Genomic DNA, 16,043 nt, shown 5'->3' on the forward strand with positions numbered 1-16,043 from the left:
TCTCTCTCTCTCTCTCTCTCTCTCTCTCTCTCTCTCTCTCTCTCTCTCTCTCCCACACCCACAGAGTAATTTACAACTAAAGCTCTCTCTCTGGACTCAAAATCCACTCAGCTGAAAACAACCTTTTTGTCTGCAGGGACAAGCAGGGTGTAAAGGGACAGTTGGCATAAAAACCTCTAGGTCCCTACCTCGCCAGCTGTGATCGGGGGTTGGAGTCCCACACATCACTCGGGCCAGAGTCGACCCTCCGACTCTGGGAGATCTCCCTACCGAGGCCGACCGAGGCCGCGACAGTCTACATTGGCTCAAGCAGTAGCTCCTAGCCCTTGGCCTGACACCGCCAGCGCAGGACGCGCGCGAAGCTGCCCTTCCGCGCCCTGGGAACAGGTGCACTGGGCTTGTTGCCCAGGAGGGGTGGGGCACCGAGAGGGGGCGCGGTCCCGGGAAGGGGGGTCGGCCGGCACCTCGAAGAAGAGCGCGCTGGGGTTGGCAGGGGGTTGGGGGCGAGACTCGACTCGACTCTCAGGAGCCCACGTACCTGAACCTGGAAGCACAGCAGTAGAAAGTGTAAACACCTGCGGGAGAAAGAGGGAGGTCAGTGGGATCCGAGGAAGGGGCACAGATGGACAGGCAGACACGCAGCAGAAAGTCGGGCGGGCAGACAGACAGAGCCACACACGCACAGGGACGGGCATCCAGGCAGGGTGGCCAGACCCGGGCGGGTGCTTACAGGCAAGTGCAGGCGGAGGGCGCTGAATACATCGCGGGGCGGGGGGGGAGGCGGCGGCTCCTAGCCCAGCCTGCACATGTCCGCTCTGCGCGGCCGGGACCGGGCGCCTCCGCCGCCGCCGCCGCCGCCGCCGCCGCTGCTGCTGCTGCTCCCTCCTCGCCGGCTGCTTCTGCAGACTCTGCTGCTCCGGGGCGCTCCGCGGCGCGCCCTGCGGCATCAGCGCCCCGCGCGGCTCCTCCGGAGCGCTGCGCCCTCCGAGCCGGCGCGGGGGCTGTGGGGCGAACGCGGTGCGGGAGGAGCCCGGCCGGTGCGGGGAAGCTGGACTGAAGCGGGCGGACGGGAGGGCCGTCTGGGCGTTCGCGAGACGCGGGCTGAGGGTTCAGTCCAGGGGCAGCATGCACGGCGGGAGCTGCGGCAGAGGTGCCGCAACTGGGACGCGAGGCTGGCGGGGCCGGGGTCAGCGCTCCGAGGATGGGGCGCGCATCTGCAGTGCGAACGCGTCACGGCCGCTCCGTCTGGGCGCCCGCCGGCTCATGTCTCCTCCTCCGTGTCTCTCCGGCCGTGCGCATCGCCGCCTCCCACCGCTGGCGGCGGCCGGGGCGTTTTCTACGCGAGGGCGGCGAGGGGGCGGGGGGCCAGGGGCGGGCCCGGGCCCGCGCCGGCACAATGAGGATGCGGGGCCCGGGGGCTCCCCCCTCGGGGCGCGGCCGGACGGGCGCTCAGCGCGGCTGGGTGCGCCGCGCCCACATCAAAGCCGGCCCTGCCTGCTCGCCTGCCTGCCGCGGCCTCTCCACTGCCTCCTCCTTCTGGCGGTTCAGGGTTGGAGGGGAGGCACTCAATACTGTCGGCGATGGGACTGGTCGTTCAGCATGGCACAACCCACGAAGCTGGACCCGGTGAGCGCTGGAAGTCGTCGGAGATCTCCGCCACAAGGCTAATATTGGCCGAATGGAGCGGGCGGGGTTCCCAAAGAATGCTCACATTTGCTGTTCATATTCATATCCACTAGAGTTGGGAAGCAAGGAGAGGACAGACGAGGCCCGCCCGGTGGGGTGACTCAACTGAAAGGAGTCATGTTTACCCTTACCCTTAGGCCACGCAAGATAGTGGCTTTTCCCAGACACACGCACCACCACCACAACCACCGTGGGATGACTACGCTAAGTAACGCCTTCTTCTGTTTTGCCAGGGGAGATGGCAAAGTCTCAAGGGCGTCTCTCTCCCTTCCCCCGCTCTGGGACTCTAAGGTCGGTTCTAGGGATTCCAGCTGCGTTCTCTAGTAGGTGACCTGGGTTTTGGAAGCACACGGCTACCACCTAGCGGCTCAAAAATGTCGCTGTAACCTCGGCCCTGACTGGCTACATGCCTGGGAGTAGCCAGGACTCTGGTCAGCGCTCACTCCAGGTCCTCTTCAGTTCGCACACTAAGCAGCTTGTTTTCCTGCCCTTGATCACCAACCCTGAACTTCTTCTGTCCTTCCATTAACCCCCAAATGTAGATATTGTTGTCAGAGGCCTGCCTCATTCTGTCTAGAGCTTGGTTCAGCCAAGTTCTGCTTTGGACTGATGCTAAAACAAACAGGTCACAGTGGGCAAGAAACTAGAGAACAGAGCTCAAAATGCAAAACTCAGGAATTCGGATTATTTGATTTAAAAGCCTTGTGTCCGTAGCTGCGGTTGCTATTCCCCATTCGCTGGAGCACAGTGAAGAAGGTGCTGCTCAGTGGTGTTATTTCTCAAGTTATAGAAACATAGTATTTGTTCCAAGGACCAGACCTCCCTGTAAGCGACTTTCAGTTCTTTTTCAAAGTTGAGGCTAAGGGGTCAGTATTAAAAACAAATCCTGAACAAAATCGAGTGTTTTGAGAGAATTCTTGCATGAAACTAAGTTGATTTTGTCTATTGTCTGGGCTGCCTGAACTAGGCTTGCAAAGTTACTAGTAAGTTCCTAAATTCTGGAACAAACCAACCAATACAGTGAAATGACAAACCAGAGATGAACCAAAAAGTGTTTGGCCTTGCTTTACAGACTGGCACTTACACGTGTGTATCTACTGACATCTTTCATGTATCTTCTATCTGCACTCTATTAGTTTTTCATTACTTTTTAATGCAATGGGTAACTATTGTCCCACCTACAGTGGTTTGATGACCTCAATCATCACACAAGACAGTCAGTCCCAAGTCCCAAAAATTGAGTGGTGGACTGAGAAAGTTCTGGTGGGGGGGGGGGTGTAGCTTGGTAGACTCACAGCACCCCAACTCACAGAACTCCCAACACCCACTAGAAAACGGATAGAAGCATTCTAATCTATGTAATCCCAGCCAGAAGCTGCAGGGTCAGCTCAGGCTTTTGGGTTCAGTCAGTGGTCCACCTGGGCGCTACATAGGCCCTACCTCAGAACAAAAGGGATAGGGACTACAGAGCTGGCTCAGCAGTTGAGTGCTTGAGTACCTGCACACATGGCAGTTCTTTAAAAATCAAGTCCTAGACTTGAATGTTCTTCCTTGCCTGTGAAATACAGCTAACTCAAAAGATTCACTGAGTATACAATGAGATGGGGCACATTATAAAGACAAAGACATAAACTGTCTAGTAGCTAGTTGAAGCATCAAAAGCCATCTGTTGAGTTCAGCCACTTAAATCACTCTTCAATTACTCACACCCTGAAGACCAGTTTAAGTGTTAATATATTCAATGACTTGAATGAAATGTTCAAAATGGCACTTAAGTGCTAATTTGAAACTCACTCCACTGCTCTTTGTGTTCCTATTATGTTACCAGTCCTGAGACAAGATACCCAGTTTATAAAAAAACAAAAAACAGGTGGGGGGGTGGCAATAAAATGAATCCATAGGATTTACGTTAGCCCATGTAATGACTTCCACATGTAGATTGTAACAACATTCATGTGTGCACACACACACCCCACACGCACACACTAAACCTCCAGATTACCAAGAGCAACAAGCAATGAAGGCACTAGACCTTTCTTTTACCCAGTGTTCTGAATAAAGTGAACAGGCAGGTAGTCCAAAGAACTTGGCAACATGAAGCTAAGACCAAAGGTAGGAATACTTCATGTGTGTGAGACAAGTGAGAAAGTTTCTAGGTGACAGGCATTACCAGGGACAGTAGTGAAGAACAGGCCTTGTAGGCACGCAGGCAGGCCTTTGTAAGGAACCAGGTAGCCAACATTCTTCCTTAAAAGGTTTCCATTCATTTTAATACATCGATTTTGACAAATCACAATCCCCTCTTAGGTAATCTCCCCACCTCTAACAGTGCTCCACAGGACTCTCCCCTTCTGGTGGAATTCAGTGAGTCATCTGCTACTAGACATGCTTGACCAATAAACAGGTACTTGGCCAGGAGTGGTGGCATGCACAAAATCTCAGGCTGAGGTAGGAAAATCTGTGAATTCCAGGTCAGCCTGGTCTACAAATTCAGGACAGCCAGGGTTATTACATGGAGAATAATCTCACCAACAACCAGGTACTTCTAAATGAACCAGCAAATTTTAAAGTCTCTAAGGCTTAAATAATTCTACTGGGTGATAGCCTGCAATTTTAACCTTCTAGTCCCAGAATCCAAAACCCACTTTAAGCCCCAAACCTTAAAAAAAAAAAAAAAAAGCGTAATTCCTTGCATGTTTTGGTAACACTATATAAAGCTACTCTTATTCATTTTGCATAACATCTCTGCCTGCTTTCCACCAAGAACTGCTTTCACTGAGCTCTGTAGTTCTTATACAGGTAGTTTACACTAACAGCTTGTACTGCACAAACAGATTACAGTTCAGTTATCCAGTGGGCTACCTAGGAATGCTTGATAAGCTTTGAGACACTGGGCAGTGGTGGTGCAGGTGGCACTTGGGACGCACAGGCAGGTGGATTTCTGAGGCCAGCGTGGTCTACAGGACAGACAAGGTCACAGAGGAAACCCTGTCTTTAAACAACCAAAAATATAAAACTAATTTCTTTGCCTTTTCATAAGCAAGTAGTTGTTTCATATACTTCTCACTTATATGTAAACATTTTTCACAAGTCAGCAAGCAGGCAGAAGCATCCTGTATGGAACAGGACAACCAGTTTTTCATCATGGTTAAAGTGGTGTTCCCTCCATTTTAACTTTAGACAAAAGCAGCTTCAAATTAGAATCTATAGATCTCTCCTCCAATAAAGATTTCAATATTCAAATGTTACCTCTTCTGAAAATGTATTCAATATTAATTGCCTACCATACTCTGTATGAATCCTACCTGATTACCAAAAGCATATGAATATTTCCATGCATCTATGCTCAATGATCACTTTGCATTGTGTACCGTCACACCAACCAGCCCATGACTATTAGGTCTGCACTTTAAGTCTGCCTAGATAAAAATCTGCCCCTACAGCTTAAAAACTTAATACCTGGTAACTCTGGTTTGGCCTCAAACAATTACGATTTGTATTTGTGAAATTAAGAAATCAAGCACATTCAGCTTAATGTGCAGATTTTAGTCTAATCTGTTACCAAATTGTTTTATACACCTGTATGTATAGAATTTTATTGAGTTTCAGGAACGAAGCAGCCTTTGACTAGACAAAGTTACTTCAAACTTGAGTAGGAATGGACAAACTGTACCATAACTTTTTAACATACCCCATATGACCTGCTAGGCAACTTTAGAATCTCAATTCTAAACCAGATTTTAAAAGGATTCAAGAAAAGCATCCATACAGATAGTCTTGGAGTTTTTGAGTTTTGTGAAGTAGTTTCCCATACACTGTTACAATAATATACCACAGCAAAATAGGATGAATAAATCCTAGTGGTTATGTCCAACTTAAATCAGATTGGCTATCAATAGAGGAAAAGTGTTAGTCCCTGATGTATGGGAATGTATGAGCAGCCATTCTGCTCAGAAATGGGCACTGATGTTAACTTCAAAGAATGAGTTAAATAAGCAAATAGAAACAGTGCTACTTTATTAAAATACTGAGTTTATTTCACATGTATATTTGTCTCCCTACCATTTCCACATCTGACCACCACTATTACTATGTCCTATCATAACATTCCATACATACTTAAAACCAAGTAAAGGGTGGAGTTCCATCCTTGAAAACTAAACAGGCATTTTAGACAACACATTCTTGGCAATTGAACCTGGACAANATTTATCAAACACAGTAGGGAAAGTTCTCACTTTGNATTATAAAAANGACAGCCAGANATCAACTATTACAGAAATGAAGTAAGACAGAATATTTCAAACTGTTTAAACCCTTTTCTTAAAGAGACTTCCTCCACTGCCAGAGATCTTGAATAGCCTGTAAAAAAGGAAAAAATGGTGAAGAAATCTTAACTTTATAGACCAAACAAATTTGTTCAGTTCAGTATTTTTCATTTTACAAAGGAAAAATACAGAACTCATAGCATGAGGTTCCTTAAATGGCTTAATCATAACTTTATGGCCAATGACTCCTCAGCCTGTGGGTCAACCCTATTTAGGCTTCAGAATTTGAGTGAGAAAAGTCTAGGCAAGTATTATTAGAAAGCAATAGAAAAACCCAAAGGGACATACCTATTCTAAGACGAGCCAATGTTTCTAAAATCAAACTTAAAAGTATTCTTTTCAAGGCCGGGCATGGTGGCGCACGCCTTTAATCCCAGCACTCGGGAGGCAGAGGCAGGCGGATTTCTGAGTTTCTGAGGCCAGCCTGGTCTACAGAGTGAGTTCCAGGACAGCCAGGACTACACAGAGAAACCTGCCTCAAAAAACCAACAAACAAATAAAAAGATAATAAAAAGTATTCTCTTCAGTGGTGAATTCTAAACACTCAACTTAGGCCAATCTGTAGCTAACTATCAAGCAAAACATAAAACTGATTTTTATGACATCACTACTTCAACTGTTGACAGTCTGCCTCAATCCTAAACACTTTTGACTACAAACCTGGGAGCTAAAATTTAAAAAGGCAATACTATCATTTAATACTCTACTGCTATATTGTTCCTTTTAATTCTTTTTGAAGAGACACCTATATAGCTAATACTGATGAAATCCATTAAATCAACTGGTGATTCAGATGGTCTAACATTAACCCATTATATTTACTATTTACAACTGTGAATTCACACCACTGGGAAGACATCACTGGTAGTGCTTTGCCCTTGCATGGCCCAAGTAAGCACCCTAATACCACAATAGACGTAAGATTAATTTCTCATGCAAGAGGCTACCCTCCTTTGCTATCTGGAGAAGATACTACCACTCCCAAGAGTCAGACTGTAAAGCAGCCAAATGGAGCAAATAAAAACCATATCCTATTTCCTTAGCCAATACACTACCAAGAGTAAATCTAAGTTCAGTAACCAAGAGATAATTTACCAACTATTTAAAACCTGGGAAAAATATGCACTAAAAAATTATTTGCTCAGTCTGCCAATTAAATTCTTTCCATGTATCTAAGTACTGTCTGTGGTTAGGAACTTTTTACAAGGAGCCAACAACTTGAGACTAAAAGTCTCAAAATAAATTACAATGAAAATTTTAGATTTGGTCATGTCCACAGAAAATTCAGTTACCTCCTGGTCAGTCATCCGGAAACAATTCTTCACATAATTAATGAACTTGGCTTCCACTTTGGGAAGAGATCCGCCCTATTGAGGGAAAAAAAAGCATTATTAAGGACAAACAGCAATTGTTTGAGACATTATTAGAAAACTCCCAAAGTTTTGCATGCCATTACACATACTATAACCCTTTAACATTCCCATTTGATTAAAACCAATGTTATCTGGGCCCAAACCTCAAAGACCATGGTTTTTCATTGCTTAACGCCCAATTCCTTCCAAACAGCCAATTTAAACTACAGAGGGCTCTACTCTACTGGCATGCAAGTATGGCCACTTGGGTGCCTGCTAGTATGCAAATTCGTGTTATCACCTATCACCAAAAAACAAATTAGATGTGACCTGTTCATGGTTTCCAATTACCTAGGATTTAAAAGTAGCTACCTTATTACTAACTATAGCATCAAATTGGCATGTTTCCAATTATGAATGTAGACTAAACCACAATTATCAGCAATAGTTTTGCTGCCAAAATTCTTACAAATTAGATACTGCAAATGTTAACTTATCAGCATAAAGTGTCACTACAGATTATCCCTATTTCATATAAAATCCACTCTCAATTTTAACCTTTGCTTTTCTATGCACTTAGCAAGACTAAGGCTTCCAAATTCCAGAATCATCTTGAGTATTAAGGTACTCAATTGCCTCCATCACCTAGAAAATAATTCACTTCAGTAATTTAAAAATATTGTCACATACATCCTTATTGATTCATTCAAAAATTTATTGAGAGCAGCTAAGGATACAAAGGTTAAAACATGGTCAAAGAGATGAGGCATATGCACAAATGGTAGAGAAGCAGTGAAGTTTTCTGCATCACAAGAGTAAAAGAAAAATGCTTTAGGAAAAACAAGATTGCTTCCAGCCTGCAAGGGGGAATGGATGGCCAATCAGGAAAGGGGATTGAGATGTCTGGATTGTTGATGGTACTATATTTGTTTCTCCTTTTCCTCTTTCCCCATCTTTGGGCTTAATTTACCAGTAGTGCCCAGGAATGTTCAATGCGCCTGCAATTAAACCAAGGAGATAGGACCACATTAAAATGGGGGGGAGGGGCATCATTTTAGCAGTGTATGCAAGGGATAAAAAATAAATCAGTGACACCAGGAAACAAGTTTACAGTTTAATAAGAAATATGAAATGTATGTGCTGCCAAGTGCTATATTCCAATCCATTCGTGGCTGCACAAAGGAAGAAAATCTGAAGCCATGTGAGAACTACAGGACAGGAAAAACATGGAAAAAGAATGGACAATTTTCTTAACATTCCATATGTATTCTCAGTAATTCACATGTTAGAATCATAATGGAGATAAATCATAATGGAGATAATCTTTAACTCTCCAAAAAAAATCATTTGTATTATTCCATTTTCTACACAAGCCCAAGTTTATAGAAATGTATTAGTCCCAGCCAAATGCTGAGAAAGATAAATTCTATTTCAAACTAGATGAAAGTTTATTAGCCACACACAAATTTCAGGATGGTCTGAGGGAGCTTTAGTACAGAGGGTACAGAGATAACTCAAATTGTGAAATACTTAAAGGTGATCCTTTTTTCTTAAGCTATATAAAATTTCGGGCAGCCAAACATTTGGTCTTACTTTTTCAGCTGTCTTTAATTTTACTGAAAACCAAACGCCCTCTGCTGGTCCTACAGCATAACCCCAGAAAAGAAAATGTACACTTGTACATTTTATTAGTTATTTCTGAGTATTTCTATTTATTATCTACTTTTAACCCAAATTCCCATATTAGTACAATTTTTAAATTCTCCACTTTAGTGGGAGAAAAAAAAAAAATCAATCTATTGAATAGGTAATTTTACTCACTTTTTCTATACTTGCTTGCATTTTTGCCTTAATGTCTTCTACAGAACTAGGTCCTTTTGGTGTTTTAGGAGTTTTTTCCTGTTTTTTGAAAGACTCTTGACCCTGGAAAAAGTTTTCAAAAGAATATTAGTAATGTTCTTAACAATGAGTAATTACCAAGATTTCCCTCCTCCTTAAAATCCCTTTTAAGGTTGCATGGAGAAGTTGCTAATTGTTCCTAGCTAGAAAGCCTGTCAGGCCTAGAGGGCTGAAGATGCATCAGCAGTTAGGTCAGAGTTCAATTCCCAGGAACCACATGGTAGCTCACAACCATGTGTCTGAAAAGACAGTGTACTTATGTAAATCTTTTAAAAAGGTAAGATTGGGAGATATGCTTCAAAATAAAGTCAATCCTGACAAACCTCTTAAGACAATTAACTCCTGACCTCTACAAATACACCACCCAGATCGTGAAAGCTATACACAGGTCAGAATTCAACAAGTATATAAAGTCAGCCACAGAACATGACACACTTCACAAATTGGTCTATCTTAGGTGCACTACAGTCTATTATGTAGGCAGGGTTAAGTACCACAAACACAAAGTTTTGGGCAGACACTAAATTTACTAGGTCTATTGTTGGGTACTTACCTTTGATCTTGGTGTTGACGGTTTTAAGTCTTTTCCATTTTGGTTTGATTTTTGTGCATTTTTGGCTGGGGTATCTCGTACAGACTGCAATTAGAAAATGGCTTTAATCCATATGCCCTCTCCAGAGTAGAGTTCCAACTCATTAAACTGTCCTAAAACAAACTAATAAATTGTAGCTCACATACAGATAGTGTCCCCAAATTTCCCTGTCTAGCTCAGAACCAATTTTTAAGATATCAACTCAGCCAGTTTTTACTACTAGCACTAAGAAATTCCCATTCTTTACTAGCTACCTGTGATAAACCTCATAGTATCTTATGTACTCACTTTCTTCACTGGGACCTTTTCTTCAGTTTCCTCTTCATCAAAATCATCATCATCATCACTATAAATAAAAGAGAATTTAACAAATTTTGGTCAATTTTACAAAAGCCATTTTCATCCACTGTAGCACAATGTTAATAAAAGTGAAATCGCACAAGTATTTGAATGGATCAATACTTAACATTTATAATATTTGAGAGTATTGTTTCAAAGGGTTGTGTAGTTAATTTTGCAATGTTGGTAGTAAATAAATAGCTTCAACCAAATCAACTTTGTACCAAACCATAAAGAATAGGCTTTTTAAAATTAAGTTTTAGCCAGGTGTTAGTACACACATGCCTTCCGCGGCCTCCTCTGCAGGGCTGGGATTATCTTTTCCATGATATCCCAGTAACTAGAGCAAAGATACTGACTACTTATGCCAGGAATCTCAACAGACCACTTCTCCCCAAACATGTGTCAATAAACGTGTAAGACTGTTTTAATCACCTAGGGAATAAACCAAACATGAAGATACTGCTTCACATTATTCTTCAAGATGTAAACTTAGGAAGAACTCCCATATAATGGTGACAGTAACCCCAAATACCTACAGTCAATGGCATATGCACATGATTTTTCAGCCCTTAATAACTGTAAGGATCAATCTTGTCAAAAATCAAAGCCAGATACAAATGGGGGTGAAGAAATGTTGCAAAATACTTTTTAAATATTTTTTAAATGGACCAAAAATTCTGTAGCAAAAATTCTACATCTGCTGGGTGTGGTGGCGCACGCCTTTAATCCCAGCACTTGGGAGGCAGAGGCAGGCAGATTTTTGAGATTTGAGACCAGCCTGGTCTACAGAGAATCCCTGTCTTGAGAATCCCCCCTCCAGAAAAAAAAAAAAATTCTACATGTTCTGATTCTATCTGTCTTACTGTAAATAAAGCTCTCTTCTGCTTACACTTCATTCCAATGCGTTATATGCAGCATTTGACAAGGCTAACTTTATTGGCTCCTCCTAAAGATATATATGTGCCACTGGAATTAAGTGTTATTTAACATCCTAGCTCAAAAAAAAAAAAAGGTTCTGCTTCTCACTTCTAATCTAGCGCACTTGCTTTAATAAATACAGAATGTTCTTCAGCATACTGTGATTTTTAGAAGGTGGCATATCACATTTAGTATGGCCACTGAACCATCCCCATTAAGTCTATACATAAGTACTATAATGTCCAATTACTCATACCAAGTCTGTAAGCAAAATTACCAAGTGACTACAATATTTTTCATACTAGTGTTAAAGTCAAAAGCTTGAACTTCATGTAAATACCCTTTTCAGTAGGGGGATTTGGTCTTGTTAGGATCTGTTCCATGTCAAAGGTACATGTAAATCCAGTGGTTTTGGTAATTTAACACTACTGGTTAGTATAAAACTGACCTTACCTTACACCCAATCCATGGAGATGCTGGTATCAGAAACACTAATTTTTGTAAAACTCTTCTATCTTAAGCCATACCAGTCATACCACCAAAAAAAATCATTCCAAAGATTTCATCCTTAAGAATAAAAAGGGTGCTGGGCGTGGTGGTGCATGCCTTTAATCCCGGCACTCAGGAGGCAGAGGCAGGCGGATTTCTGAATTCAAGGCCATCCTGGTCTACAAAGTGAGTTCCAGGACAGAGAAACCCTGTCTCGAAAAACCAAATAATAATAATAATAATAATAATAATAATAATAATAATGGCCCTCTAGCTGCATATGTAGCAGAGGATGGCCTAGTCCGTCATCAATGGGAGGAAAGGCCCTTGGTCCTGGTGAAGTTTTATGCCCCAGTATAGAGAAATGCCAGGGCCAGGAAGCAGAAATGGGTATGTTAGTGAGAAGGGGGGGGAGATAGGGGGTTTTCAGAGGGGAAACTAGGAAACATTCGAAATATAAATAAAAATATCTAATAAAAAAATAAGGCCCTACCACAAAGTAATACCATCTTATGGGACCACATATCTGTCCTTTAGTACTGCAGCATTCATTACTTATTTCTAATAGCATCCCACAAGGTAATCTAATAGATTCTCCTTAAATGGCAAAAATAGTAAAAAAAAAAATCTTTGCATAAATGCTGTTACTTGTAATATAACCCACTTATCTGCTCTACTCCCCAAACTTATTGTTAAACTATACAATGAAATATAGTCAACCTTGAAATCAAACAAATTGGATATCTGATCCAGGATTTGAATCCATAGGCAGAACTTATATACAGTGTTATGTGTTTGCATTCTTTCTTCCATAACTTCTGGCAATGTGATTAAACTCTCCAACTTAACTTATGTAAACAATGTTCAGCTATTACTTTATTCTCATGGGCATCATCTATGTATGATGAACCATTATCACAGCAGTGGAAAGAACTACTAAACGTGTTAACCTCAAGACTACTATTTGTCCTTTACTGACCACTATGAATACAGTAATCAATATAATGAAGACCAATTCCCAAGTTTGTTTTGAACAGTTAGCTCAGAATATGCTTTCGATATACTTGACCAATTCCAGAACTTCTATAAACCAAGATTACAAATATAGAATAGAAGTAGTAATTCCATACTTATATTGAACACATAAAATCTTACTCATAATAACTCCCTAGAAAAATCAATGTCTCATTTAGAGAATAGTTTGTAAGGCAAACATGGAATCATAGGTCAAAATCCTTTATTGGTACAAAAACCTTTACTTTCAAACATCATCCCCCAATTATTGAATTAATCTCAGAGCCCACTGGCAAGTCAGCCCTAAACCCTTCACAAGTACATGTAATAACTACTTACTCTTCATCATCCTCATCATCCTCATCATCGTCCTCATCCTCTTCATCAAGTTTTACTTTTTTCTGAAATAATAATATGCATCCATTAGCAAGAGAAATCTTTCGTGATTAGCCAAAGTAAAAGCCAGAAGTAAATTTTTAAAATCTTTCATTTACCTGTGGAACCTTGTTACCACCTCCAGGAGCAGATCTCTTTCCAGACATGCCCAAGAGTTTTACGTCCTCCTCATCTTCATCCTCAGACTCTGCATCTTCCTCTACAGCTAAAATAAAATTAGACATACTAACTCGACAAGAACACAAGAGAAGATAACATAGTATTTTTAAAAGATTCCATTGAAGGTAGCAAATGAACAGAAAAGGTTTACTGTATTTTAAAGACAGAAATCAGGTCTTTTTAGACAGACAAATAGAACTAAGACATGCTTTACAAAGTCCAAAATGGAAGTCTAAATAAAAAGATAGCCTCACTGGTCATAGGGTCCTGAATAGCTAAACCTGAACAGTGTTTGATCTGCTTGTGGACGTTGTACATCGTGGTGCGGAGCCTAGTGCGCACCACGATGTACAACGTCCACAAGCAGTACATCTTTGCAAAACCTAAATGACACTGACCCCAAATGACCCAAAAAAGAACCTGCACCAACATGAAATCCAAAATTTAGAATTGTACTTACTGTTGGTTGTACAGACATTTTCAAAGTTGCCAGTGTTACTTTAATTGGACTGCCTTCATAGTTCATTGCTTCTGCCTCTACGATGTGTAACTCATCTTTTGCCCCTGCTCCTAAACTGACCTGTAAATAAAAGATGTTTCACACACTTTCACCACTAATCATTTCACAATTAGAACTAGAATTAAGAGTTTTACAACAGATATTACTAGCAAGATATTACCACAGACCCAACTGTTCCTTTAAAATGCAACCTAATAAATGAATAAAGCTGGCAGATTAAAAACAAAACACTATTCTACAAGGCATCTGGCACCTTAGAGTGACCAAGCTATACAAAACTGACAAAGTTTCCCTAACTTTTCTGGGATTAAACTCCTAGTTCATCAGTAGGAAATGGATGAAATGGTTTTAAATACTAAGTTTCAGTGCTTACATACCGTTCTTAATGACAACTGGTGCTCATTTTCATCATTATCCACTTTAAAGTGATAGTCTTTGTCAGCCTTTAGTTCACAGCCTGTAAGACAAAAATAAGAAAGCAAACCTAGCAAGGATACTTACATCAAAATTGAATTCAACTCAAATGAAAAATAAAAAAAAAAATCTTTTATTTTCTCATAGTACTAACTACATTGAGGCAACGTTGCCAGTTTTCACAGTAGACTTAATGACTTAAAACTAGCACTAGTGCTGACGCCAAAGTCCAATATACTTTCCCTACTATTTAAAAAAAACCCAATTAACATTCTGAAGGGGAAGTATTGCAAATGAGATTATTTGTCCCTACACCAGTAGGGACAGCTTAGTATGTGATAACCAGTGCTAGGCACTATACCTTCATATTTAGCATCTATAAAAACATCTCTTTAAAGTAGTATGGTGAAATTGATATAAACACTACTAGAATTAAGGAATGAGCAAGGTAACTCATTTATTAACCACTAACATTGGCAGAGTTCACTGCTCGTTTAACAAACCTCAGGATTGTTAAGCTAAAACCCGAATAACTGAAAACCAAACTGATTCTTTAAAACTGTGAGGGACAGGCAAGATTTTAGATGGGATCCCCAAACGCCTTGATGCTAAAGCAAATCTTGTCTAACAGATCCTTCCCTCTCCCCACCCCAACAAAGAGTACTAGTTCTAGATAGAGGCAGGTAGATTTAAAGGTACTCCTATCATTAAGCCACGTGGGCCATCAAGTAGTCTTCTGCAACGTGAGGCAGACTCCGCCTACCAGAGGCAAAAAAAGGGGGAGTTCCATCACTGTGGATACTGAAAGATCTGAACAAAGACCTCCGAAACCCGTACGCCACCGGCTATGAAATAAGCATCTCCCAGTCCTTTTAACTAAGCCACAAGATCCCACAGCCGAGGGATGGCAAGAGTCGGAGAGCCCGGATGTCGAGCCCACACCCCTCCCTAACCCCCAACCACGTGGCAACCACGTGCTCCGAGAGGTTGCTGCCCCCTCTGCCTCAGGGCGCCTGCTCGGACCAGTCCCCGTTCTTGGGCGAAGCCCTCGGACGCCCCAGAATACAGGATCCGGCCTCTGGGAAGCCCGGCGCCTGCGGATGCATCCTCGCCATCAGGGCGGAGGTAGGCCGCGCCTCGCTCCCCAGGCCCCTTTCTCCGCCTGCCGTGGCTCAACACAAGGGGAAAAAGGCGCCCGGGTGCCACGGTGCGGCCTTTCTTGCACGGAAGAACCGTCTCTCTTCCAAGTTCGCGCCGCAGGCAAGGTCGCACCCTCGGCCGGCCGCTCCTAACGCCCGGGGCTCGAGGCTGGGCCGCTGCCGCTGCCGCTCCCGCCGCAGGTTACGACGGCTCTCCTAGTGTCCGGGCGGCGGCTTTTTCCTCGCGGCCTTCCCGGCCCGGGAGATTCCTCCCCGCTCTCCGGCCTCCACCCACGCCGCATCCCCCACACGCCAGGCCTCGGCTGGACTCCCGCCCCCCGCCAGCGCCAGGCCCGGCACACGCTTCCCGCTCCAGCCAGTTACCGAAAAGGTAGTTCTGAGGCCTAAGAGGACTCATGTCCATGTCCATCGAGTCTTCCATGAGGTGGAGGCGCGCACTTCGGTGTGAGCGAAGCGGGACGGAAAACAACTGCCTGCTATTCCACAGGACAGACGCGCAGGACGGAATCACGCCAGGGAAAGGACGCGGGCTCGCCGCACGTATATATGGTCCCAGGAGATCTCGCGAGACCTGCCCTAGTCCCGCCTCCGCGAGCCTCCTCTGGATCCCTCCCACTTTCCGCACCGCACTTTTGCGCATGCGTCTTTTGTCCTCACGCCTAGGTACCTCGCCCCCCTCCTCCTCCAGGTGCTTGACGGGCCCTCACTGCGCACGCGCGCTCGTCCCTGGCCCCGCCCCTGCACTACGGTCGCCCAAGCGCAGGCGCGTTTTCT

General features: G+C 43.3%; 2 protein-coding genes across 2 annotated transcripts in view; both read right to left on the reverse strand.

The window, feature by feature from the left end:
* The window catches only part of Fgf18 (fibroblast growth factor 18), a 30,989-nt gene extending 29,691 nt beyond the window's left edge, over positions 1–1,298 (reverse strand). Inside the window, exons 1-2 of the mRNA XM_021212910.1 lie at positions 731–1,298; positions 539–575 (exon numbers count right to left, since the gene is read on the reverse strand). Coding sequence (XP_021068569.1) covers positions 539–575; positions 731–762 — 69 coding nt within the window. The 5' untranslated portion in view covers positions 763–1,298. The remainder of the gene's footprint in view (positions 1–538; positions 576–730) is intronic.
* Positions 1,299–5,902: 4,604 nt separating this feature from the next.
* On the reverse strand, positions 5,903–15,799 carry Npm1 (nucleophosmin 1). The gene is made up of 7 exons (XM_029546543.1): positions 15,633–15,799; positions 13,115–13,221; positions 12,960–13,021; positions 10,146–10,203; positions 9,188–9,289; positions 7,307–7,381; positions 5,903–6,048 (listed from the first exon to the last, which is right to left on the reverse strand). The coding sequence occupies exons 1-7, from the start codon at positions 15,688–15,690 to the stop codon at positions 6,010–6,012; spliced, it is 501 nt and encodes a 166-aa protein (XP_029402403.1). The 5' UTR covers positions 15,691–15,799; the 3' UTR covers positions 5,903–6,009.
* Positions 15,800–16,043: the final 244 nt, after the last annotated feature.

This window comes from Mus pahari, chromosome 14 (genome assembly GCF_900095145.1).
Source record: "Mus pahari chromosome 14, PAHARI_EIJ_v1.1, whole genome shotgun sequence".
In the NCBI taxonomy this organism is placed as follows: domain Eukaryota; kingdom Metazoa; phylum Chordata; class Mammalia; order Rodentia; family Muridae; genus Mus; species Mus pahari.